Here is a 26,826-nt window from a genome sequence, read left to right as displayed (position 1 = left end):
GCTTTTCCTGTCAATGGCCCCAGTTTTACATTCCAAAATATAATTATTATTCTATGTTGGACCAAGAAATGTGATAACTCGCCCACCCAAACAACTGATATGACCTTGAAATGATATTTCTGATTCTAATCAATTTTTCCTCCCTTCAATGAAATAGAAAAACATTTGACAGTCTATTCAAAGTTTTGCTTTTTGGATTTCCCCCGCTTCCAGGATTAGCTTTATTTACTCTCTTTGCCACCAAGTCATCAGTGTGGAAGTGGGCATCAGCAGGGAAGCGCTTTGATTTGCGGAAGCGGACACCCAAAAAAATTCACTTTTTTTTCCCCGATTACTGAGTTCAAACAATAATAATAATCAGTCTGACGCTATCAATTAGTTGACTTGCCTCAATTCAAGGTTTGCCGTTTTCATGCTTTTAATCTTTATCGGCTTTACTGGTAACTTTCAATTCAAAGCAGTGAATAGACATTTACCAATATCTTTCACCTGTTAGCAGAGGAATGACAATCAGGAGGAAACTCCATACCGATCCAACATAGTCTTTCAGCAAAGAATGTGAGGAATGCTCAAATGCCTTTGTAGGCAGTATTTGCTTTAGATGAAATGATAAGACTCTTTCTTCTCACACCACGTGGCACACTTGCATGAAAATTAAGCAGAATGGAACGCATTCTTGGTCACATTCTGGATAGCTGCGTTATGTTTCTTATTAAGTAGAATAGAGAAATCGTTTTAGCCTGCTAACATTGTTGCTACCTTTGTACCTTGATTCACATTGAAGTCAACATATACAGTAGTATGACTTGGGGCTAAGCATACTATCATTCATTGGTTAACAGAATTTGTTAGCATCGAAAAGCATGGCAGATCAGGATTTAGTTTTCCAACTGTATCGTGGAGAACCAACCTGAACTTATACTACTTGATTGAAAAATGTCTTTTGTTTAATCCCTCTTTCAGTCCAAGGTAAAATGAGTCAAAGGGATTTATCTTACCCCATTCCAAAGCATCTTTCATCACATTACGTGGGGAGGCAGTTGGGCGTTTCGAACTGACCGATAGACAAAAATGATAGATGGAATTATTATCAAAAGACAACAGCGGAGAAATAATGATTTTCTCCTGGCTGGTCTGACATTACAAGCATGTTTACCTTGAGGTATCAGGGGAGGTAAAGGACCCGCCAAAGAACCAGCCTTGGGAGGGCTACAATACGAGAGAGAGGACAGAGAGCAAGAGAGAGGAAAGGAAAGTCATTAATCACGCTACAGTCTTGTTCTGGTGGAGGTATTCTTGCTCGCTCCATGAGGAAAGGCCAGTGGAACAAGAAGGCTCTGTACGGGTGGTCAATTAGTTTGCAAATTTCGGTTGTGATAGAGGACTTCATTGCAGCTCAGGTTCCAAACTGCCGCCCAGTCTGCCAGAGCAAACCACATCATATCAGGGCCAAATCCTCATGCCGTGACCCGTGGCATTCCCCTGCCTGCAGCGTGAAGCCGCTCATTCCATTTCAGCCCGGCCTCAATCGTTTTACTGCGGTTCCATTGGATCGCCTTACATCCTGGAACTGCCAACACGTTCGGCCTCTGTTCAGTTTTCCAGGCATCTGTCTTTTTCTCAAAACACACACACTAACTTTCCCACTCCATGAGATCAAAACATTCTCCAAATCTTTTCCATTTTGCACAGTACAATATACCTCCGCAGATAGACCGTTTCAACCAGTACCACGTGAATAAGTCACATTTGAACATGGGACACAATCATACAGTTGTTTCTTAAGTCACATCTTCATATCTTAAAGGGATGGTTGGGCCATGTTTTCACTAACAAGTTCATTTGATATATTTTTGGATCAGGAAAATGAGTTGTCATTTTCTATTTTATCAATAAATTTGGGAGAAATTAGGAAATAAGTGACTCCATGAATAACGCCTCATGTTAATGAGGAGAATGGCCGCGCCCCCTACCGTTCTTTCCTTTGTTCGGTCGGAGTCACTGGAGGAACCGATTACAAACTCCTCATTAGAAATCATTGTACTATCATTGCTTATAATGTCCAAAAACGGTGATCAATTGGCACCAAAATTTATGTGGACATACCTACTAATGACCACTTCAACATATCAAAAGGATTAACCTCTCCGTGGCTGATTTATATGAGAATGAGGAAATGTGGATAGATTTATGCTGGGACGAGCGCACACTGCTTCTTTGCTAAAAAAAAAAAAAAAAACACTGCTTCTTTGCTGATCACAATTACAACGGGCGAGGCATTTAACCCCAATCAGGATATTTACAGAGACTGAAGTGGGAATGAGTGGACGTGCACATTTATTTGGCCACAGTTTTTCGACCGACAACACGCCGTCCAATGGAATGTAACAGCCGAAATGGTGCGTTCTAATGCGGTCACACTCGGCTGTGGAGTCGGATGCGCACGTGCAAGACATCCCCCGTTCGATGAGGACTTACCTCACTCTGACGCCGTTTCACTCTCACTTTTGTTTTAACTGCCTGAAGCTCGTTGTTGCTATTAGCTGTACCGTTATTCTACTGTTAGCCCGGGAGGCGAGGGAAGTGCTTGCTTGCTTGCTTGATTGCTTGCCCGCTGCCAGTCGCCGTCTGCCTCCCGAGAGTTGACATGAGTTAATGTCGCTAAATGTCCGAAATATAAACCAGTCGGGGTTCGTGTACGCATTCATGCTCTTGTCCGCTTCAGCTTGTGAAAGTGGAGGAGCAATCGCCACGGTATTTTGGATTTTGTGGAGGTGATCATGATGACGTCACGTTTGATGTCAATAAATCCAAACTATTGTGCAGAACACTTTTATACTTTCACAGGTTGAAGTGTAGTAATTTTGGTGGCGATCGGTTGCCCTTTTAGACAACAGGACTGACAAAGCGAGCAATATTACCACGCTTGCCTCCATCCCGTGTCGTAGACCGCTGAGACCGAAAAAATAACAAGCCCAGTCCCTACAAGGGGCGGGCAATTTGTTGTAAATCTAATCACAAAAAAAGCCCTTAAATCACTACAGAGTCTTTTGGGCGGAGCATTTTAGTACTGATGTCATTTTTACATGCAAACCTTTTATATAAGTGCCAATGTTAAATCAGTTTCACTTGAAAGGCGATCTAAGTTTTCCGCTACAGTGGTCTTGTCAGGACTTTCTTACGTCCCAAAAACGCGGTTTGCACTGTTTTCATTGCTATTTACTGACAACGTCATTCACTGTAAAGAAGAAGACATTTAGGCTACATTCCAACTGCAGGAAAATGCAAACCAAATCATTTTTTTTTTTGCCTATACGGGACCTGTATTTGATTTTTTTATGACAATCTGAATGAGATTCAGATCCGACGAGGCCTTGACAACCATCCATCCCAATTTGCTTGTTCACGTTTGGCAGGAAATGGAATACTGTTTCAATGTATGCCATGTAACGAAGAGCTCGCATATTGAACATTTGTGAAAAAATAGATAAAAATAGAACATGAATTTCTTGGATTTTTGTGTTAATTTTTTTGCTACAAAACTTAAGCTCAATAGCAGGAAAAATAAGTTGGGTTTTCATAACTTCAGCAGTCATTGAGATATAAGGTAACGTAAAGTGACACAGTCTTATGAAACACTGTATTTTGATTGTGTGCCACCTCCATCTTGTGCTTTTCAGACAATAAAATGATGACACAAAAGTAACGCTTGGCTTTAAATACTACTACACTTGCTAAATGAGAACAGCAACAGCAGCAACATCGCCATAACAGTAACCTAGCTACACGCACGCACTCACAGTGCTGATGAACATAAAAAAACACACTATGAAACACATCCCAGTACTGTCGTTCATCTGTGATTAATGCTACTATCAATCATCTTCTGATCTAGTGACCACGTGTCCACTGGGATGCAATAGTAGATTTCAATGTGCAGTCTCAGGGATAAGCTCATGTGTCTTAAAAGTACTTCCTACTCAATGAGTGATAACAGAGCACAAAATTAGAGTGACACTCAGTAAAGCATAAACCGCTTCTAAAGATGTACAAGTTTTTCTAGGATCAGCACTGAATAGTAAATACACCATCTCTGAGAAATGCTCAACACGGCCATTAATGCTTTTCCATTGGCAACCCAAAAAGTGATACAGGGTACAAAATATTTCTAAGACTTGATTAAGTGGGGTTGTAGTGCGCTGAGCCGATGCTGTTTGGGTGATGTAAACCACTGCTGGTTGCTCACTGGTCGAGCAGATTTCGTGATCATTGCTACTAAATGTTACAAATGTGAACATCTATGCTAACGTTAGCTTACCCTGTTGGACTGGATGCTACAGTATTATTCTTCACACATGTAGAAATCATGTACTGTATTTCAAGCCCATCTCTGAAATACATTTTGCTGATGTGTTTTGGGGGGACTGACTGACAGACGGACTGCCTAACTGACGATTACAATTCAGTTTACCATGAAAAACGACGGACTGTTGAATGACAGACAGGTACACTCAAATGACGGACCAGCAAGGTTTTGTAAAATGCCCACTTCTGCTGTATTTCATGTGTGATAAGTCACAGTGACTTACTAAAAACAACAAGTTTTACTCAATGTTTTTAATAAGTATCTCAGCTGTACATTCAAATGATGTACGTAAACGTCATACTATTTCGGTTAGGTTTTGAAGACAATACAAACAGAACAAGAGCATATTGACCCTAATTCTGTTTTAATAATGCAAGTGCCATCAGCATGAGATACTGAACATAATGTTTGACAATTAGAGTATAATCTCACATTAATGAATGCGCAACAAAATGGGGGCTTACATTTGTCAATAACCGACTAAATATCAACGCAATGCTTCGATGATAGTTCGAACTTCAGGTTATTTTGTTACACTTTGTTGCAAGAGGGAAATGCAGAGGTAAATCCTATCATGGGAATATATTGTTATTATTATTGGTGCTAAGCTATATATAAATATATTTTTATCTGTAAAACGCAAAAAAACACTATCGTAATTCAATTCCATATACACAGTTGTCTTTGCGGTTACGTCTGGCTTATAGTTCTGAGGTGGGGGGATCGGATCTCCATTTCTGCCTCTCCTGGCTTTAAGTGAATATATCATTCTCTTTTTAATGACATCCTGCGCCTTAGCACGTCCAGTTATTCACCAGCAACGTTTGCATCCATTTATGTGTGTCTCGCAAACGTGATGATGAAAGTGAACACAATCTTGATACATTGGTCAGAAGTGTGTGCGTGCAGATATGCACGACTATACTGTATGTGTGTGGGAGGTCGGAAACGGATATGTAAAGGCTGAGGTAGTTCCTTGGAAACAAAGGCCCCCGAATCACATGAGTCTTTCCTTTCACAGGCGCCTGAGGCTGCCGTCCACCTCACTGGAACGCTTGAGAGAGAACATCCTGGCGCTGCCACCCCCTCGTTTCCCTTCACCTGACCTAGAGCACATCACAGCAATCAATAACGCGTTTGTTTGCGAAACAGCAGCAATTGTTACTACAATGATGTCATAATGGCGTCTTTGGTTTGGAAACTGAAATGTAGTCAAGTTCTAAAAACAACAACCATGTGACCTTTCTAACCCTTCACTACCCTATTACAGCACTAACTCTCAAGGTATCACCTTTCACTCTGGATAATCAACTTCTCTCACTCTTCATCCCTCCACTTTTGCAATGCTTCGTTTTACTGGCCCGACTGCGCTGTTCAAAGGTCACCCCCTTCTCTTTTATGTTCCCCCGCCTCCTTTCCTCCTCTCCTTTTGGGAGGCCCCTTTTCCAACACGCCCAGCACGGCCGGCATTCCACAGACTGTGGGAGCACCTTCAAACGCTCCACAAGCATAGCAGACGGCCGCTCACAGCCACATGTAGGGCGACTGAGCCGTGGCCTCAGCTGCCATTAAGCCACGTTGGTGGCTTTGATTGGGGAAGGAACTGTCGGAGCCGCGGCGCAGTGTGTGTGATGACAAGGAGAACGCAACTGCGTCTGGGGTGATAACTGCGTCGCATTAGCCACTTGCAAGCTACCACACGGAAACACGGGCGCCACAGCGGGGACTCTCGTGTGGGTGCTGGAGAGGCCGGCAGCTGCAGTGGCCGTGCTGGCTTCTCAGAGCACTTCTTCATCTGACCTCCCCAAATACTTCAGGGCACGATTACACTGACACGCAGCTCCAGTTTCAGTCTCCCAAGCAAGGCCAAGTGCGATCATGCATGGGCCTGTACATAAACGCACGCGTGACACATCAGCTCTAATAAATGGTCGATAAATTCATGAACACAAATGCAACACTAAGGAACCTGTAAAGCAAGATACTGTAGTCCCTTGTGTATTGCAGGGGTTACGTTCCAGAACACCCTGTGATTGATGAAAATTTGTGAAACAACCATATATTTATTTCATTATTATTTATGGATATGAATTTTTAAAGCATTACACATAACAATATAAAATAGGTATGTGAGATTCATGTGTTATTTTTATTTTGTCACAGTGTAGTTGTATCTATGACTTTGAATGTGTGTGGCTTTAAAAGACATGGGATTCAGTTGGCTGTCATTGGTTCAGGATAATGGCTAGTTGTTAACTGGCTAACTGTCATGGCCCTGTAGCTAGTGTGTGAAATGTACTCGTTATGCATTCGTTTTGTTACCGTTTGTTCAATAAAGTAGCTGTGTCTGTCACAAAAGTGTATAAATAAGTTAATGATTCTTAATATTAAACCTACACACAAAAAACACAAGTCTTCAAAAATGAAGAGAAGTCACATGACGTAGTATGTGCCTTATCGATCTCAATTTAACATTTAGAAAATTTGGGGGGCAAAATTCCAACTCATATGACCTTAGAAAGGTTCAACTTCTGAAGGTCCACGATCCACGTACTAACCACCCCCCAAACAACAACAAAAACAATATTATATGCATGAATGTGCATAATTATTACACTACAGGGTAAACGACGTACATCCTAAAATTGACAGATGACATCACTAAACAATTGTTAAGACTGCATGCATAATGACTTAAAGGTTCGGCGAAGCTCCTACTTCTAGCATTTCTTTTGACATGTATGAGAAGAGAGACAAGTCTATTGTTCCTCGGGGCGGGGCTTCGGCAAATCTCCAGTCGTGCCAGTGTGCTGTGATTATTAATGCTCACATCTGGATGGATTTAGCCAAGGAATCCTATAAAGAACCTAATAGGCTCCGCTCCTCTAACATTTTTGGCGACTGATTAAGAGGTGTTTAAGATCTTGTTCACTTCAATGTGTACCATCTGTAGTTTATTACCTTTTAATTTGTTCTCCTTCAATGTAATGGAGAATGAAGACTGATGAAGATTTGCATGCAGGCCTGAGGAGGAGGAGGGGAAGACAATTATGTTGTGTTCCTCAGCAAACGTATTGTGATTTTATGTTGGCATCGCATTCACTTGCAGTCCTGAGAAGGACAGACAATTAACAGTCACAAGTAAGCATACAATGCAACAAAGTGAAAGGAGCATGAGCTAGCATACCCTACCTTCTGAGGCCCAGCTGTCGTGACCCTTGTGCGTTATGAGTAGGGTTAAAATCATGAACATTTGTTTCAAATTAGCTTTCTTAATGCCGTAATGTCAACACTTGACACTTCAGTTTCGGAAACACGTGGACATGCATTGACGAGTCCAGCACAAAAACTACGTTTTGGATAAACGTGAACTACTGTTTAGCCTACTAATGTGGCAGTAACATTTTTTCCTCAACTAAACATGACGAGTTGTGTTTCAATTGCAATAAATGTCGGGTGAAGATGTCTTACCGTGTTCAGTAAAACTAAAAACTAAGAAAAGCTGAAAGAAACTTCAGCATTAGGTGCAAGTTACCGTTGTTTACCAATAGATGTCGCCAAACAACAAGCAGAGCTGACGCTACATTTAAGTACATTTTGAATGTCGTGCATTCAAGGCACTTGTTAAACATGTTTGGTTCCAGCGCTAAATTAGTCAAACTAAATTATTAAAAGGGTGAGGAATATAAAGAAAGGTTAAATCTGTTTTCGCTCATCAATCATATTTTTCTATGACAGGTGAGTAAAGCCCTCGAAAGGACACTGATCCCTTCGAAGGTAAAGATGGAAGTAACAAACTCCTGTATCGGTAAGTGATTTTGAAAATTCCTACGACTACGAAGGCAAATACACGGAAGTGACGCTTGAATACAGGAAGTAAACAGGATGTGAAGTTTTGCTCTTGTATGCTCCTCAATATATCGCTATTTTCAAAACAGAGACTACTTTCCATCGTTTTTCCTCCCTCACCTATTTGTCCGTTAATATGCAGCTATAAACACGACTGCCATTAGAGGTAATGTATGTTTATATTCAGGTTTGGGTAATGTATGGGAAATGCGTCGTTATTTTGCGGGCTGCACTCATTCCGAATTCGGAACAGATTATGTTTCAATTTTAAACTCAGTTTGTGTAACATCACAGTTGTTCTAGTTGGCATAGTTGTAGTCGTTTTTTTAAATTTGAATGACGCGTAATGCTATTCAACGCAATGCTATTATACCATCGCTACTTTGTTACATATTTATGTGTGGGGGGAAATGTCATAATTTGTATTCATTATTTACAGTATCCATCATTCATCTGCACCACTGTTTATACACACTGTAGTTCTACATGCAATCATCACATTGCACGACTGTACAACTGCATTCTGTATACATTCACATTGCATAGTACACGATACATATTGAATAGTTAAACCATAGCCATGTTATTATATAACTCATGATCCTAGTCACAGCCTGTTCATAGCATTTCTGTAGGAACACCTCACTTCTTGTGTTAACATATGAGATGTGTCAAAAAAACCAAAAAACTCCAGGACTGGTGTCACAGACGAGGTGTTTCAAATCCAAACTACAACAGTTGCCCCTAGAGCATTCTCTGAGTGCCTCATGCACTACAGGAAGGATTCTTCAGGGATCCTTGATACCTCCATCGTCACTGCCATCTTGATGTTGTCTACATCTACAAAATGCTTGATGACCACCTTGAGCTCAGGAAAGAGGACAAAAATCACAGAAAGCTAGGTCGGATGAGCAGTGAGGCTGTTTCTCCAGCACGTCAACATTTTCCTCAACCAGAAGCTGTCAGATGCCCAGGGCTTTGTGAGCAGGCATGTTGTCATGGTGATGCAGCCACAGGTTATCCTGCCACAACTTCTGCCTCTTCTTGCAATAATGGAAGCAAGCACAGCAGAATCACTTTGTAGACATGCTGTTTGACTGTCTGGCCGACTCTGAATGGGAAAGATATTAGTTTTCATTTTGGTTTTGAAATATATCGTTTGTGTCACCAGTCCTGAGACTTTTCTGACATACCTTGTATATTTATATATACCTTACATGCAGTAGAGATATTTTATCTCTGCTCATGCACTTCTCTTTTGCTGTGATCTGCATTTCCTTTTCTTGTAATGCGTTGTAACAATAAAGTGGAATATAATCTTATCCAAATTCAATTTCAGTTTGTGGAATGCTGGTGTAAACCAGTAAAAATGCACAGCCGTCTACAGGAGTTAAAAAAGGAAGAGGAGACTCTCCTCAAAATCAAAGTCATGCTACAAGACCAGCTGAACAGGTTAAAGGTAAGCGTAAGCAGTGTTTACGCTCCTAGTGGTTTAAATGATCAATTTTGTTTGTTCAATCTGTGTTTTAGTTTGAAGAAGGTGCCTTGAAATCAATCATAAGAGCTCAAACTGAGGAAGGAGCACCTGAATACCCAATACCAGAAATTGAGGTAGCATACCAGAGCATTTAGCAGATACAGTGCAAAATCTAATGACATGCATTAAAGACGAAGTCACCTCAAAATATTTTTTTCCAGAATACATTCTATGCAGGCCATAGTGTTATCACGATACCAAAATTTTGATTTCCATACTATACCTGCATAAATTACCCCGATACCGGTATCGAAACAGTACCTCTACAAAAATATTAAATCAGCTAAATTAAAACTGACATAAGAACATCAAATTATGTTTATTTATTTATTTTTTTAATTAATTCAAAATATTAGGATATGCATCTGTTTGTGGGCCTGTGGGGGAGTGAGATAAATATAGCGCACTATTTCTTTCTATACTTGATTCTTTATAATTATAGACTACATGCAAATTAAACTTTAAGAAAACTATATCCCATTTATGTATTCTTTTTAAACATCACAAGCAGAAAATGTGCACAAAGGTTTATTGAGCCATTTGTGTGACATCTACTGTAATACAATATTGAGCAGGTTATGATCCTTTTCATGGTCAGATATGCAGCTGTATAGCCTCTATGCTTTTGGGACACAGAATTAGTCAATTCTGATATTAAGAAGGATTTTTTAAAAATAACAAGATCAATGCCTGTATTTATATTTTGTCACTTCTGTCGACTGAAGATGACATCGAAGTTGCAGAGAGCGCAGATAACGACCAACAGGTGAGCCGTGATTGGCTGTTATCTGAGCCCTGAGCAACTTTGATGTCATCTTCAGTCGACAGAAGTGACAAAATGGCCGCCCCGTGAGATGGCTAAAAATGGGTGCATTTTGCTGCTTAATTCATATTCCACAAACGCAATATTAATCAGAATGCCGTATTTCAAATAGTGGGCCTGCATAGAACACAGTCTGGAAAAAAATATGTTTGGGTTGACTTCCTCTTACAGATATTGTCTTTGCATACAATGATGCTAAACCCTGTTTTTGTATCTTCAGGATGTCAATCTGGATGATGAAAACAAGATTAACTGCACCAAGCTTCTGCTGAACACTGCTGCTGATTGTGATATGGAGGAGGAAGAGGAAGAAGACGAGGACGAAGATGAAGATGATGATGAGGAAGAGGCGAATGAAGATGATGACATTGAGTTTGGGTTTGTGCCTGATGGGGATGAAGAAGATGATGATGCTTACTGAGCTGCTTAACTTCCTTAATGTTGAATGTGACCTCAGTATTTAAACAATCCAACAACATGTTATATAGATGTGTTTATTTGTCCACCGGTGTAGTATTTTCATTTGAGAAATTTAATTTATTATAGGTTGTGGCTTGTTGGATTCAAGTGTGGTGCTTATAGTATCTTCTCCATTACCTGAAGAAAGGCATTAGGATTTCAGTACGTAGTACTACTGTATTTGTGTTTCAAATTTAGTTCGAAATGTCACACCAAAATAGCTGGTGATGTTTAGATGCGTCTTTTCTATCAATCTGACTATTAGGTGCCACTGTTCAGCTGAAAACCACAAATCAAATGATGAAATGTGCCTGTTAGCATTAAAAGGTATGGCTGGGCCATATACAAATACCATAAGCACAAAATAAACATGTTGGGTCTGTTTCTATCTTCTAGAAGACCATTTTTATTTACATTTGTTACTGATCTGCATTCTACATTGGTGACAATTATTATAGTAAATGATTTTCATATTAAATAATGTGTAAAACCATTTGTGTTCTGTTTGTCTATGTAAATCCAATACAGCAAATAGCAATGTTTTAATTCTTGCTGTACTCGAAGCCAATGGGTTATGCAGTGTAAACACTTTCTCCCAACAAACCATTCAGCATTTTCTAACAGCTACAACAATGCAATGAGCCTCACAATAGGACCAGCTTTGAAACTCATAGCTGGGCCAGCTCTGCACACGCGTGCACTACTACAGGAGGCAGGCCAAAATAGAGGAGCTTTCCACTTGGTGGGCCGCAGTCCCAGGAAGGAAAAAAAAAAACATTTGCACTGGGACTGGACTGAGCTCACACCTCCGACAAATGACCTCTTCATAAAAGACAGGTAACTGGATTGGAGTTTGCTACATTTAAAATTGGAGCTTGCTACATTTAAAGTCCTTAAAAAATGACTATTTTTAAATGGGGAACAAATAGATGCTAAAGTAAAAAAAAAAAAATAGTACGTGTGTTGCAATAGTTGTTGCAAAGATCTTATCCCTCGAGGTTAAATTAAAATAATCCAGAGCATTGTGGTGTGCTTGAGTCAATATAAACGTGCAAAGTATTTTTCTAAAATCTTCATGTATATGACTTTATTTTCCTGAGCAAAAAATGTGGACATTAATTCTGCAGTAAGCTAATTAGTGATATGTGTGGGGTGGTGATAGACAATTAGGCCTAAATGTCACGTTCATGTGCATAATGATGTTTTTGCTTACAGACGTGAAATCATAGTTGTGTGAGTTCTGTCAGCATCAGCAAGATGAGTTCACAGCTCATCAAGTTTGAATAGGGCAGTGTAGTTGTGTGTTTGGGATGAGGGACCCCTCAGTGTCCATCACATGATTCTATACCTGGGATGAACAACTGACGGCCCGCGGGCCTTGATCTAGTTAAAAAAAAAAAAAAATATGGAGGGAATTGTTTTTTGGTTTTTTTTGCAAACCCAAGAGATTCTTCAAAAAAAAATGTTGATAAACATTACATTTTCCACAAAAAGGGAACATATTCTGGAAAAAAATTATATATATATGAAAAAATTAGGGGAGGAAAAAAAATCAGAGAATATGCACATCAACAGATGCCAACAGCAAATATGCAAGGGTTATAAGCTGTAAAATCACCAACTCCCACTCAATGACAGGCATGTCTTAGTTGTGCTTATACTGCCTTATACTGCAACCTGAGTAGGCCTAACTTTTTTTTTGCACGTTTGGAATGATATAAAGGACAAACACAGTACCTTAATATTATAAAATTTGGAGTGAGTTGATCTTAATGTTTTTTTGTTCATCAGTTTTGTGCTGTCCTTGAATGGTACTTTTTACGCATGAGAGCCCTTTGCACTGGGAAAATAAAATTATAGCATGTGGTTATTTTGTTGTTTGCTTCAAACACTTTGTTGTCAGGTTAGCATAGTGGATCTTTTATGTATGCATTGAAAAATGAATGATCAAAGATGAAAAATATTAAGACCATGTATTTTGCACATGTTTTGTCCATATTTAGAATAGCATTTTTATCATGCATCTGGTTAGGAAGTGCGTGGTGCTATGTGGCCCCCCCAGTAGCACTGATGAAAAACTGTTGTCCCCTCCTGCATTTAAATTGCCCATCCCTGTTCTATGCTACTGTATAACCACTTCATTGGATTGTCTTCTTTCTACATCTAACTACATGAATTCTCAAAAATGTTGAAATCACACATTGTAGTCCAGTACATGTATATTGTGTTTTACGTGGGCAGAAGTGGAGGAGAACCAGACCCCAAGTGAGCTGCAGGCTGAAGAATACCATGTGGTCTGGCTGTGCGCTCGGTGTGTGCCATGTGCTTGTGCTGGTGCTGTGTGTGTCTGCGACTGAGGACTTCGACTGGACAAAGAACGACCACGGCTCCTTCTATTATGGCACTTTTCCAGCTGGTATGACGATCTGCGCATATGTATTTTCACAATTAGCAGCGACGACACAGAGAGCTGCTTATTGGCATCTTCGGTGGGACTACACATTTATAACCCTTGTGAGCAGACCTTGTGTGCTTATTGGCGAATGATCGCTACCGCTTTGTCCGTCAGGATTTTCGTGGGGTGCCGGCAGTTCAGCCTATCAAACAGAAGGAGCCTGGGATAAGGATGGAAAAGGCCTGAGCATCTGGGACGTGTTCAGTCACAAGAGGGGCAAAATTCAACAAAATGACACAGGGGATTCCTCTTGTGAGGGTTACTACAAAGCCAAGGTAGGACGAGCCTGAGTTTGTTATGACAAAACACGTTTCACATGCAAATAGTTCATTGCTTCTTCTGTGGGACAGGATGACGTGTCACTGATGAGGGAGCTCAAGCTGAACCATTATCGCTTTTCCATCTCTTGGCCTCGACTCATTCCCACAGGCATCAAGTGTGAGCAACTTCAATGAACGACACATACACTCTTTCTTTTGGTTCCCTCCTTTATTCCCTCTGCATGAATCCCTTGAATCCATGTAGAGGGCAGAAATTTCCTATTTTCTTCATCACACCACACACACCACCAGTTTTTGGCAACTATAAAGCTGACGTGAAAAGAATGGGAAAAAAGAATACTATGATTGTGCAGGTATACTTTTTATAGGTCATGTGATGAATGTATGTTTAACATTCAATTCACAGCTGATCATATTAATGAAAGAGGAATTCAGTACTATGACGATCTGATTGATCACCTACTGGGCAGCAAGATCACTCCCATTGTGACTTTGTATCACTGGGATCTCCCGCAGGTTGGTGCGCATAGAATACAAACCAAGCACACCTTTATCACCCCCCCCCAATATAAATGCTCTTTATTGAGTCCCTTCATTCTGTTTTTCTAGGTTTTGCAAGAGCGATATGGTGGCTGGCAGAATATAAGCATGGTCAACCATTTTAATGACTTTGCGAACCTCTGCTTTGAAAAATTTGGCAACCGAGTCAAGTATTGGATTACATTCAGCAATCCATGGGTATGCTTACTTCGTATTCAGTCATATTGTACATTTCTGCTTTATAAGGCCTGACATGCTCATCTTTCTTGTATAGTCTACTGCAGTGGAAGGCTATGAAACAGGTGAGCATGCTCCTGGACTTAGGACAAGAGGAACTGGAGCATACCGGGCTGGCCATCACATTATTAAGGTAGGACCAGTGGTGGTCCGTGCATGGGACTTCAGTTGGGACTTAATTGACTTAACCTACATCTAGGTCAACCCCAAAAAAATTCTTTACGAAAATATGTTCTATGAGCTTCCCCTCGTCAAAACGTGGCATTCTGATTATGTAATATTACGTTTGTGGAATATGAGTTGAATCGCAAAATCCACCCGTTTTTGGCTAGCTCAGGCGGCCGCCATTTTGCCACTTTCTGTCGACTGAAAATGACATCACAGTTGCTCGGGGAGCAGGTAACCACCAATCACGGCTCAGTGATCTGCTCATTAGCAAGCTCTGCGGGAGCCTGTTAACGATCCTGTTGATTTGAATCAGGTGTGTGGACTGTAGAATTTACACTGTGAATATAGGTCAGAGCTTCTGATAGTGTTTAGGCTAATAGAGAAGGCCTTACTGGGAAGTTACAATAATTGATCTCAGATGTACAATATTTTTTTTCCTCACAGGCTCATGCTAAAGTTTGGCACACGTATGATAAGCAGTGGAGGCCAAAACAAAATGGTAGACGATCACTCTATTGAGCACACTGTATAATTCTCTGAATCCATTTTTTGAGAGCTGCCTGCTGCCTCTGCAGGTCTTGTGGGCATCTCCCTGACAGCAGACTGGGGAGAACCTGTAGACATCAGCAATCAGAAGGACATTGAAGCAGCCGAGAGATACGTGCAGTTCTCCCTCGGCTGGTTTGCAACGCCCGTCTTTCACGGAGACTACCCTCAAGTGATGAAAGACTTCATTGGCAAGTTGACGTCACAGTTGAATGCCAAGTAGAATTGCAACTCCTCCAGAAATAACCAGTGAATACTTTGATTACTGTAGCAGAAAGAGAGGGCAGCACAGTGCCCCACAGCCAGAAGACTCTGGGTTTTCATCTTATGCTGGACCTTTCTTTACATAGCTTGTATCCTGTCTGTTTTTGTTGCATACTGAAGACTTGGTTTTCAGAACAAAATACAATAAGTATTGTATATGTATACGTATAGTGCTCTGGTCTTCGTGTTTGCAAATGCAGTTTTCACAAGTGAAACCCAAAGTCAGAAGCATGCATCTAATATTTAAAGTGGAAATCAACCCAAACATATTTTTTTCAAGAAGATGTTCCCAGCAGGCTCACTAGTTGAAACACGGCATTCTGATTAATATTGTGGTATATGAGTTAAGCAGCAAAATCCAAACGTTTTTAGACATCTCAGGAGGTTGGCCATTTTGTCATTTACGTCGACTGAAAATTGACACCTTAACTACTCAGGGCTCAGGTAACGACCAATCACGGCTCAGCTTCAGAAAACAGGTCAGCCATGATTGTCGTTACCTGAGCCCTGAGTAGTTGTGATGTCATTTTCAGTTGATAGAAGTGACAAAATGGCCGCCCGCGGAGATGGCTAAAAACGGGTGGATTAACTCTTTTTCCACAAACGCAATATTTATCAGAATGCCTTGTTTCAACTAGTGGCCTTGCATAGCACATATTTTTGAAAAAAATATGTTTGGGTTGACTTCCTCTTAAAGCAATCAATTTACTTAAAGGCAACACCTTTTTCACCTGAATTTTTGTCTGATATGTTTTGATCAGAAACCAAAATGTCTTCAATGTACAACAAAAAGAAAGGAATCAATTGACCTTGCCGTTCCAATACTTTTGGAAGGGGCTGAGCGTCTCTTTATGTCAGTCCTGCCTGTATGTTAACAGAGAGGGATTTGTGCACAGGTAGGAAGAGTGTCCAGCAAGGTCTCGGGGCATCTCGCCTGCCTACATTCTCACCCCAGGAAAAGAGCTACATCAAGGGTACTTGTGACTTCCTGGGCATCAGTCACTTCACAACACGCTACATCACCCAAAAGAATAACCCTTCGGGCCGCAGCACCAGCAGCTTCTTCATGGACCGCGACTTGGCCGAGCTGGTTGACCCTCAGTGGCCTGACCCCGGCTCGGAGTGGCTCTACTCTGTGCCGTGGGGGTTCAGACGCATGCTCAATTTTGTTAAGGTGACTGCTGGTGAAAGTTTCAGCTTATATAGACCAAAAAGGAACACTGATTTTATTCCTTTCTTTAGACTCAGTACGGAAACCCAATGATTTATGTGACTGAGAATGGAGTCTCTGAGAAGATGCAATGCACAGAGCTGTGTGATGACTGGAGGATACAGTACTTTAAAGACTACATCAACGAGATGCTAAAAGGTGAACACGATAAAGCTCCTGCACATTTTTTTTGGTCGCTTTGGTATCGTGCGTACAGCAATAAAGTGAATTTGGTCCTCATCCTGCTCTCAGCCCTCAGAGATGGCGTGAATCTCAAAGGTTACACCGCATGGTCCCTGCTGGACAAGTTTGAGTGGGACGAAGGCTTCAGTGAGAGGTTTGGCTTGTATTACGTGGACTTCAGAAACAAGAACAAGCCTCGCTATCCTAAAGCTTCTGTTCAGTTTTACAAACGCATCATCAGCGCCAATGGATTTCCCAATCAGAGAGAGGTAATTGCCACTCACGATAATCAACTCATAGTATAACATTACTCTGTAAGTTGACCTCAACGTAACATTAAAAAAAAAAAAAAAAAAAAAAAAAAAGATGAGTCGAACGTCGAAATATGACTCCAAGTTACCAAGCTGTCTACATCTGAAAAAGAATAAATAATGTATCCTAGTGTGGGTCCTACTAGTAAATGTTATAATTGCACTGTGCAACTCCACAGGTTGAGAATTGGAGGAGGAAAGCTGTGGAGACATGTTCATCTAGTAACCAGCTCCTTGCTGCAGGTCAGTCTGCCGTAAAAAAAAAAAAAAAATGCCATCACTAACAACTAGCTGGGGTAAACAAATGAAGATTCCGGCCTAAAATGTAAAACTTCAGAGGCAAACTGTTCATTAGAAAACACAATATGACTTTATGGATGGGACACGGCCTTACACATAAACCAGTGAACCCAACTTGATTGGCACTCAGCAGAGTGTAAACCTCTGCCAAGGCCAAACAATAGACAATTGCTACCAGCACTATTCCTAATACACATGTTGAAGACTAAATAAGACAATAAGAAAAATGTCAAAAAAGACAACCTTTTGCAGGTTTAGTGTGGACCTTAACACACCTTAAAAAGAATGACCTCAGCAGAGGTAAAGTAGTGGAAATCCCAAACCTAGCAAAGGAAATCTGAGCAATCTTCTTTGTTTGCCCCCCCCAGCTAGAAGAAAAGCAACGGAACATGCAGAAAAGCCAAGGGTTTGGCCTGTGCATGATGAAGTTTAGAACTTGATTGAGGGTACAAGTCTTCACTTCAAGTGTGTCGTTTTGTAATCTTGTGCTTTGCCATTTTACTAACAGTTAACTTGTGTGAAGTGTGTCGCTTAAACATGATTAAACATTTGGCCATATTTTCCGGGTTCAACTGGCAAAATAACATGATGGCTGTAGAATAGCGTGATGACATTTTGGAGTTGCCTGGCGGTGGTGCAAAGCTGCTGGTTGTAGTAGCTCCTACTAGATGCATGCAGTTCTCAAAGGGTTATCAATTATTGTTAATCAACTCTGAGTTATTTCTCTTTTTTTAATAGAGGATCAGCGGAGTACTGCTGCCAATATTCTAAGACTTATACATGGTAAGACACCACCTGTGCTCAGAAGTGACAAAATAAGGACAAGAAATAATATTAAACATTTTTGAAAAATTCAAACCCTTTGAGTGCTGCGACATGCTTTATTGGCAGTGTCTAACTCAATGTATTGCTTGTAAAGTTTTCTAAAATAGTGTGTGTTCTTTACAGACCCACTGACCAGCCACATGGAGATGGTAACTGAGATTGTTGTTCCGACTGTGTGCACACTCTCCATTTTACTGAGTGCCATCTTCCTCATGTTCCTGCTACAGAGGCGGAACTAAATGGTGCAACAATCACAACCCCGCAATACACAACCACTCAGAGAAGAAGTGAATCAGATATTTAATGCTGTGTTAACAAAAACAATTTTTGATTGACTTTCAATTTGATGTGAAAACAGTGTTCTCTCTATAGCAAACAAAGCTGCACAATTTGTAATCTTCCCTATTAAATCATTGCTGTGAAATACCCCCACTGTTTTGTTTTTGCTTCAAGGTTGTAGAAGTTGCCAGGGAACTAAATCATTCCTGTGCGGTTTGTGGTGCTACTTCACTTGACAAAAACAAGAATGAAAAGAAGCCCCTCTTCTTCTGCTGTGTTGTGTAAATTCAGGCAAAGTTGACAAGGTTGCAGCACACCAAGGTGGAGAAGCAGACGGGCTCTGTGCTATCATTGTCCACCGTTTCATTTGGAGAATCTAAAAGTGAAGGATGAAAAAATATATTATGTATATTACTGGTATTTCCAGTCGGATGTGTTGGAGTGGACAAAACTCACCAGCTTCAAAGATGACGTGATCAACAAGTGGTCTGTTGCTGACCTGTAAGGATGTCTTGACCTTGTGAGGCCCTTGCCCACTGGACACTTCTACTCGCCACAAAACTGGATGCTCACTGTAGCAAACATGAAAAAATAGAAACTCTGAGGATGTACACCCACTGGACAAAACAGTAGGGATATCAGCACAGTCTAAATGCAGTGATTCACCACATGTGTGCTGTTAGAGGTCATCAGGTGTGCCGCAAATCATCCAAGTATACTTCATTGGTCTGAGAATGGTTATTAATGAAAAAAATAATAATGTAGCTTTTTCCTCTTTCAATGCCAGGTACATAAAGTGACAGGCAGAACAATTAGACGCTCTGCGGCCAAATGGCAGAAAGTTACAAATAATTTTTCCGATAATATACACAGAATAGGGTTGTGCTCAACTCAACATGTCCACATTTCACAGTAAGTGCATACATCAAGGTGAATTCATCATTAAAGCGGAAGTCAACCCAAGCATATTTTTTTCAAGAATATGTTCCCAGCAGGCCCACTAGTTGAAACACGGCATTCTGATTAATTTTGCGTTTGTGTAATATAAGTTAAGTAGCAAAATGCACTTGCTTTTAGCTATCTCTGGGGGTGGCCATTTTGTCACTTCTGTCGACTGAAAATGACATCACAACTGCTTACAACGACCAATCACAGCTGACCTGTTCTCTGAATCTGAGCCGTGATTGGTCGTTGTGAGCAGTTGTGATGTCATTTTCAGTCGACAGAAGACAAAATGGTCGCCCCCAGAGATGGCTAAAAACGAGTGGATTAACACTTATTCTACAAACGCAATATTTATCAGAATGCCCTGTTTCAACTAGTGGGCTTGCATAAAACATATTCTTGAAAAAAATGTGTTTGCGTTGACTTCTGCTTTCATTTAGTATACATAATTTTGCAACATTTTTCGGGGCGGTGTGGCATGAAATTTTTCTAATGCAAAGTATGTGCCTTGGCTCAATAAAAGTTGTTAGACCCTGGTCAAGAGAGACCAATTATGCACAAAAAAAAACTATTTTCCCTTACCAAAGCTGTGCATTCAGAAATAGATGACAATTGAAATCAATTAAAGTGATGGAGTAACAGTATTTAACATGTCAGTCGCTGCAAGGGATTCTGCCTCCAGTCAACACTGCCGAGTAGTAAAATCAACAAGTCAAGTAGTTTTTTACTATCCCTAGTGCAGGTCTAACTAATGAAGCGGTTGCGGTGGAAGGTTACTTTCCTACTTGCAAGCAAATTTATAACAACACAACATGAATGAAAATGAAACCAAAGGTAATGCAACACTTTTCAAGTCATGGGTGCTGCATTCAAAGTGAAACATTTTGGACATAATGGAGCCACTTTTATGCAGACAGCTGTCTTCCTTACTTCTGGTAGAAATGGGTGACCAACTCCGGTTTGATTTGCAGTTTGAACACATGTGTCTCATCATAGGGGGATGTTTTGTAGTGCTGTAAACACAACCTATGAAAATGGAGAAGACTGTAGGGTAACATTTGAGCAATGGGTTTAAAAATATGCAATGAGCAAACGTTACTTACTGTGTAAGGTGGAAGAGTCTGTCATAGGGCAAATTGAAGAATGTTTTGCAGGTCACAACTATTTCCAGGAGATGGTGCAGTTTCCTCAGTCGGATAACCTGCTCCTGCAGATCCACGTCTGTGCTCAGGTAATAACACTGTGCGGAGCCAAATATATTCAATATCTGCTCTATAGCCAATGGCAAAATGTCTACAAGCTTACCAAGTTGTTTTGAGTTGTCAATTCTTCCCCTGTGGAAAAAAAAAGATGGAATAGAGTAAAAGGCAATGTGTTTGCTATACAACTTCACACACACAGAGAAACAATCTTTCAATATGAATTACTCTAGGCATTTCTAACAGCTGACGTCAGTCTTCTTCAGAAGACAAACAAAATGCAATCAACATCGCCTTTGCGGGTTGCAGCCAAGTAGTGCACTCCATTTGGTCAAAACAAACCACTTAATCAAATATGCCCATCCCCCGAGCACAAAATACTGATTCAAAGTGTTGTTTGGAGTGTACCAATGAGGTAGTTGAAGTAATCTTTCCTCATCTTGTCCAGGCCTATTTCTAACAACATTTGGACAGGCGTGAGGCCTGCAAGCGACACGTGCTCGATCTTCTGGTGGTAGGACTGCAGGATGAGCTTGCAGAGAGAGCTGCTATTGTCTCTGTGAATCTGGTGGCAACACAAATAGCACAAATAACAGGGCAGTGAATGACTCAGCTTGTCATTTCTCTTTGTTAACCAGTTGAGAGAAGCCTTACCCATGGCTTGATGTAGCCGTAAGTCAGGGCCTCGATGACCAATTTCAGGCTGTCTTCAATGTCTTGATAGCAGGCGACACCTGAAATATATTTATATTTATTTACCGCTGCCTGAGTTGTGTTACAATCACATGAAGCCTGGTTTCTATAATGACGGAACTGACTCACTCTTTCTCATGCGAACCCACAGCTGCTCCACAAAATCCAAATCGCCTCGTTCCAGGAAAGATTTAAAAAGCGGACGGCCGGTTTCAGCGTCTGTCTTTGGGAACAAACAAAAACATATATATGATTGACAGGACGGGACATGATTGATCCCACTCAGTGGGTGAAAATGTGGGAAGTTTTTAAAACCCACCGAAAATGGTAAACGAGATCATTTTGAGTTTTTGGTGAATGACCTTTATTTGGTTTTAGCTGGAAATAACACAGTGGCAAAAGACTGTAAGATATTGTGCTCAGAGATGTCTCAAGGCAGGCATATCCATCCATCTTCTGTTTATCCAGTTCAGGGTCAGAGAGAAGCTGGGGTAGAATGAGAATCTATCCCATCTGACTGAGGGGGAAAGACAGACAACTCCCCATATGATTGGTCGGTAGTCAACATGGTACTGCAGACAATTCACACCTACAATCACTGAGCAGGATTTGATCGTATGTAGCCAGGACTTCTTAACTAGGAGACTGACGTGTTAACCACTACTACACTGTGCTGTGTACACGACGTAGTGAACATATGCTCAAAATTAAAAAATATGATTTAAGCAGAAAAATCCACCCGTTTTTAGCCATCTCAGGGGGTGGCCATTTTGTCACCTCTGTCCACCGAAAATAACATCGAAGTTGCTCAGGGCTCTGATAATGGCCAATCATGGCTCAGCTTCAGAAAACAGGTGAGCTGTGATTGGTCGTTACCTGAACCCTGAGCAACTGTGATGTCATTTTCAGTCGATAGAAGTGACAAAATGGCTGACCCCAGAGATGGCTAAAAACAGGTGGATTAACTCTTATTCCACAAAGGCAATATTTATCAGAATGCCTTGCTTCAACTAGTGGGCTTGCATAGAACATATTCTTGACAAAAAATATGTTTGGGTTGAGTTCCCTTTAAAGATATCCATTATCTTTAACTCAAAATTTGGCTAATGAATAATTGTGGGCTTAACTGTTCATACATTGCGTGTCAGGTATGCGAGGTAGAGGACCCAAACGCAGGAGGCAAAAAATGAAGTGCAAGATAAAGTATTTAATTTAAAGAAAACAAAAGGGCAAACAAAGTACTGTGATATTACAAAAACACTAGGACTAGGCTGGACTTGACTTTGACGAGTGGCAAGACAAGTGACAACGAACCAAAAAGGACAGAAAGAAAGCGGGGAACTAAATACAGACAAGTTGACGATAAAACGAGGAACACCTGGACAAGACACAGAGGGTAGGAGGAAGCTGGTTGACTAACACAAGGGACCGGGATGACAAGCACAGGTGGACTCAATAACGAGAGACAGACAAAGGAACACAAGGAAAAACATGTAACTAAAGTCAAAAACCAAACTCAAAAGACAGACCATGACATTCGTACATTATGTCTGTGTTTTCCAACCTTTTTTGAGCCAAAGCACATATTTTATGAGAAAAATTTCAAGGCACACCACCGTACAAGATTGTCATAAAAAGTAGAACCAAAGGTCAATTACTGTACCATCTAATGGAAGAGCATTTAATTGTTCTGCTTGTCACTTTTCTCTGCGACTGAACATCTCTGGCATACATAGATGATCAAATACACATTATTTGTAGAGAATAAAATATCTTTGGACCAATTAAGTGAAATTAGATAATTTCTCACGGCACTTTACATCCAAAAATATGGGTTTTTTTTTCATGGGCACACAAAAGGTTATAAATAGATAATTTCTGAAAATACCTCTCTGCTTTACTGTACCTGTGTTGGTTTTGAACCATGCTCCTGTTGTGACTTTGTGAGGCTCTGTAGTTCTTGAAGAACATAAAAAACAGGATTATTATAGGTAAACATGCAAAGCTTGTAAAAACAAAAAAAAGGAAAGAAAGAAATACCTTCAAGGTATTCCTGGGTCAGATCCACCGCTGACTTGCTTTCCGAACGATCCATCCACTCAACCGCACCAGTTTTTAAACCATGAGCAAGAACCTGAATAAACAAAAATACAGGAACAGATTAGATTCCGCCGTTCCTTCTTGCCTGCTGCTGTCAGACTCTTTAACAAGAACATTGTGTAGTCTCTACAAACTGGCGGTCATTAGTGCAATTGTGCAGTCCTGCACCTGAGCTCGTATCGTGCAATACCCAATATTCCCCACTACTGTAATACCGTGCAATACTCAACATTCCCCACTACTGTTAGTCTAGTTTTATTTTTATCCAATGCTGTTCCTTACATTTCACTACAGCACTGCAGCACTGTCACTTAGAGTATTTTTTCCTCTGTACTATGTACAGGCCGAAATGAGTGTTCCTCATATTTTTTATGTAGATGTAGGTTGGTGTGTATACACATGTGTATATACACATGTTACTGCGTATATCTACATAGGTTTGATTCTAAATGTTTGCCGTCAATGTTATACATTAATGGCCACATTATGCCGCCGCCCCTGTGTGACCTATATCTTTGCTACTGTAACAATGAAAATTTCCCCACTGTGGGATCAATAAAGGCATTCTTATTCTTATTCTTATTCTTAAATTGTGGTGACATAGTGTCTTTTTTTCACAGTTTCTTTTTTCCTGATTTGTAGGGACGTGACTAAAATGGTGCCAAGTGATGCACTTGGGCCTCCGGCCAAAGTCACCGCTTCTCTTATATGTAAGAACTTGAGCTCCCAAGTGACATAGTTGGACGACAGTACAACAGTCACATTATGTCCCCACATGTGTGTAAGTCAACGTATGTGCTTACACAATAACTATTCAGTTTTTAAGGTCAGCCTCCTAACATGATTCCCCATTATGTATGCATTCATAGTGGATGAATACACTGCTATCTACCGAAGTGGTTTTTGAATGACAGCCAAGGCTCATTTTATATACAGTACTTGACTTCTTTTTTTAATTGTTCAAATATGGCAGGATTGTAAAAAAAACACTCTTCTTTGTGGTGTGTTAAATTTATCCATCCATCTATCCTCTGCACCACTTATTCTCAGCTAAACACCAACGACAAAATATTTATTTTTGCTTTACAGGGTCTTTCATGTGTAAAAATTCTCCATTATCACATAACTGGAAGAATACACTTACCTGAAGAAACTTCAGCTCCTTGAAAATCTCAATCATGGGGCTCCTCGTGTCTCCACTGACAACTTTAATATTCTGCAACATTTTAAGTGGTTTGTTAGTGTGTGTGTTACAGTTTGAGAGCAGGGTTACATTTGAGTGTAAAATCAGCTTACTAGTGTAGCTGTAGAGGACAGCGAGGGTGTCTCGAGGACACTATCCACGTGGCTCCACTTGAAATCTGCTGTCACGCTGCTTTGTGAATCAATTGTTGTGTTTTCAACCACAATGGAGCCAAACATGATGTACTGGGCGCTTGCTTTAATTGCCATCTAGGGGCAATCACAAAAGGAGTCATATCTCGGAACAGAAAACTTATGGTAGAATAGTAGGATGCTGGTTTACGGTGGATGGGTGGTGCCTTTTCTTGTGTTCTCGTTGTAGCTCTTCTAAAGTTATGAGTGCACGTTTGTTCACAGGGCCTAACAGTTAGGTTGGAATACAATACAGTATATATATTTTTTTTTTTAAGTCATACAGTGGTTCATTTAGTTTCAAGATAAATTATGCATTTCAACCACATACTGTACCTGTGCATGTAACGGAGTATAATTTGACACCAGATACTTTACTGGCCACGCAGACACCTTCTGCTCCAAACCAGGTTGTACGAGCTGGATCTGACATGTCACATCGTACCCACAGAGGTCGTAGGGCAGGATCATCCACACCGTGAAGGTTGACATTTTGAGATAACGTGTACAAAGACAGCAGCTGCCTTTAAAATAAAAACAAACCAGAAGGAAATAATTATTTCATTTTCATTGCACTAGATCAGAGGTCACTAACATGATGCCTGCAGGCAACATGTCACCCACAGGGACCATATGAGTAGCCAATGGACCTGTTCTAAAAAATAGCTCACCAGTGACAGACATTGTTAATTCCTAAGAATTTTGTAGGAGAGATCTTTTGAAAATGAAAACACTCGGAGAGATTTATAGAAATAAAGTAATGGATACTAATACAGATTGGCTTCCTAACGTGTTCAATCATTGTTGATAATTATGGCACTGTGAGGAATCAGTTACATGATTCGCGACATCGCATAGATGAATATTTGAGGTAATTTGTTGTTTCAGAAATGTGTATCAAATTGGTAGCACTTCACATTAATCAGTATTCAATAAGAAGCACTCAGTTTCAAAAAGGTTGGTGACCCTCACACTAGATTATTTAGATAAATAAAATGGGATTTTATCACATGCTTCATTTGGGGTCTTATATAAACTTGGAAGAACCTTGCTTTTCTGATGGTGAGTGGGTGTGGTGCCAGTTCATTTTGAAGGTCAGTCAACACATTGCCGTCTGTGCAGTTTGATGTCTCAAACGTTGAATCATCATCAGAGTGGTTTAGTTTAGGAACCTATAAGAAAACAGATATAACATGTATGATTTAAAACATTTACGTTAATTTTGAGTTTATGGGCAAACAACAACGTTTTTGATTGAGAAATTCTCACAGCTTTTTCGCAAATGAAGACTTCCTGGTCCCCGTAGTCCAATAATTTCAGAACTTCAATTTTATCCCCATCCTTTTTCAATATTTGGATTTGATCCTGAAAACAAGAGGTACTCATGACTTAATAAAACTGTTAGAAAACTCACCGTCGTCATAAAAATGCAATTACCTCATAAGAGCAACAATGATTGTTTTTATCTTCTTGAAGATCCCTATAAACAGAAAACCACGAACAACATTCAGTGCACTTCACAGCTAACGGCTACCAAAACTAGGCTTTTCGATTTGAACATTCTAACAGCGAACATCATAAACGAAACATATAAATCACCTGAGTATATTAAACAACTCTTTCACACTTGATAAAACCTTGGTGGCCATAAATGAAAGAACGCTTTTTGTTGCGACTGCAACTTAGCTACTGCTGTTTTGATTTTGACTGTCGCGCGCTCAGCTAAAATGACGTCATAAGGTCAGAGTTCGACACAAATAGTGATACTTTCAAATAATTTATAAGGAAAAGAATTGTATTTTGGAGTACTACATTCAGAAAATCTGGTCTGTTTTGACTTCATTGTGGAAATTAACCGATTACATAAAATAATAACGTCGTG

General features: G+C 40.3%; 3 protein-coding genes and 1 long non-coding RNA gene across 13 annotated transcripts in view; 2 read left to right on the top strand and 2 right to left on the bottom strand.

Annotated features, from left to right (window-relative positions):
* Positions 1 to 7,999, bottom strand: part of LOC147148765 (uncharacterized) — a 49,162-nt gene extending 41,163 nt beyond the window's left edge. The window contains exons 1-4 of one of the 2 annotated variants that reach the window (XR_015086570.1): positions 7,559 to 7,819; positions 7,328 to 7,390; positions 1,157 to 1,209; positions 999 to 1,054 (exon numbers count right to left, since the gene is read on the bottom strand). This is a non-coding gene — a long non-coding RNA (uncharacterized LOC147148765). The other variant, XR_015086569.1, reaches the window with a different exon arrangement.
* A 218-nt stretch (positions 8,000 to 8,217) lies between these two features.
* snapc5 (small nuclear RNA activating complex, polypeptide 5) lies at positions 8,218 to 11,529 on the top strand. Its single transcript, XM_086028898.1, has 4 exons — positions 8,218 to 8,381; positions 9,555 to 9,674; positions 9,746 to 9,826; positions 10,796 to 11,529. The coding sequence occupies exons 2-4, from the start codon at positions 9,585 to 9,587 to the stop codon at positions 10,994 to 10,996; spliced, it is 372 nt and encodes a 123-aa protein (XP_085885024.1). The 5' UTR covers positions 8,218 to 8,381; positions 9,555 to 9,584; the 3' UTR covers positions 10,997 to 11,529.
* A 184-nt stretch (positions 11,530 to 11,713) lies between these two features.
* Positions 11,714 to 18,782, top strand: lctlb (lactase-like b). 9 transcript variants are annotated; one of them, XM_086028884.1, is made up of 16 exons: positions 11,714 to 11,871; positions 13,276 to 13,450; positions 13,604 to 13,764; positions 13,840 to 13,927; positions 14,177 to 14,286; positions 14,380 to 14,508; positions 14,585 to 14,680; positions 15,160 to 15,214; positions 15,291 to 15,452; positions 16,422 to 16,699; positions 16,768 to 16,894; positions 16,988 to 17,187; positions 17,409 to 17,472; positions 18,268 to 18,312; positions 18,478 to 18,503; positions 18,582 to 18,782. In XM_086028884.1, the coding sequence occupies exons 2-16, from the start codon at positions 13,324 to 13,326 to the stop codon at positions 18,591 to 18,593; spliced, it is 1,680 nt and encodes a 559-aa protein (XP_085885010.1). In that variant the 5' UTR covers positions 11,714 to 11,871; positions 13,276 to 13,323; the 3' UTR covers positions 18,594 to 18,782. The 9 variants fall into 9 exon arrangements, with proteins under 9 accessions (XP_085885010.1, XP_085885015.1, XP_085885006.1 ...); XM_086028889.1 differs by lacking the exon at positions 18,268 to 18,312; XM_086028880.1 differs by having other exon boundaries at positions 18,478 to 18,782.
* Positions 18,638 to 26,789, bottom strand: zwilch (zwilch kinetochore protein). The gene is made up of 18 exons (XM_086028890.1): positions 26,544 to 26,789; positions 26,382 to 26,424; positions 26,214 to 26,309; positions 25,992 to 26,116; positions 25,281 to 25,468; positions 25,096 to 25,172; positions 24,867 to 25,022; positions 24,715 to 24,786; positions 23,511 to 23,604; positions 23,377 to 23,429; positions 21,600 to 21,693; positions 21,432 to 21,511; positions 21,186 to 21,342; positions 20,884 to 20,912; positions 20,682 to 20,818; positions 20,509 to 20,604; positions 19,090 to 19,205; positions 18,638 to 19,009 (listed from the first exon to the last, which is right to left on the bottom strand). Exons 1-18 carry the CDS (start codon positions 26,591 to 26,593, stop codon positions 18,921 to 18,923), a joined length of 1,752 nt encoding a protein of 583 aa, XP_085885016.1. The 5' UTR covers positions 26,594 to 26,789; the 3' UTR covers positions 18,638 to 18,920.
* Between the last annotated feature and the right edge of the window lie 37 nt (positions 26,790 to 26,826).

This window comes from Filicampus tigris, chromosome 4 (genome assembly GCF_054856515.1).
Source record: "Filicampus tigris isolate MCC_2025a chromosome 4, RoL_Ftig_1.0, whole genome shotgun sequence".
Classification (NCBI taxonomy): Eukaryota; Metazoa; Chordata; class Actinopteri; order Syngnathiformes; family Syngnathidae; genus Filicampus; species Filicampus tigris.
This window is presented reverse-complemented; position numbering and strand designations above follow the sequence as displayed.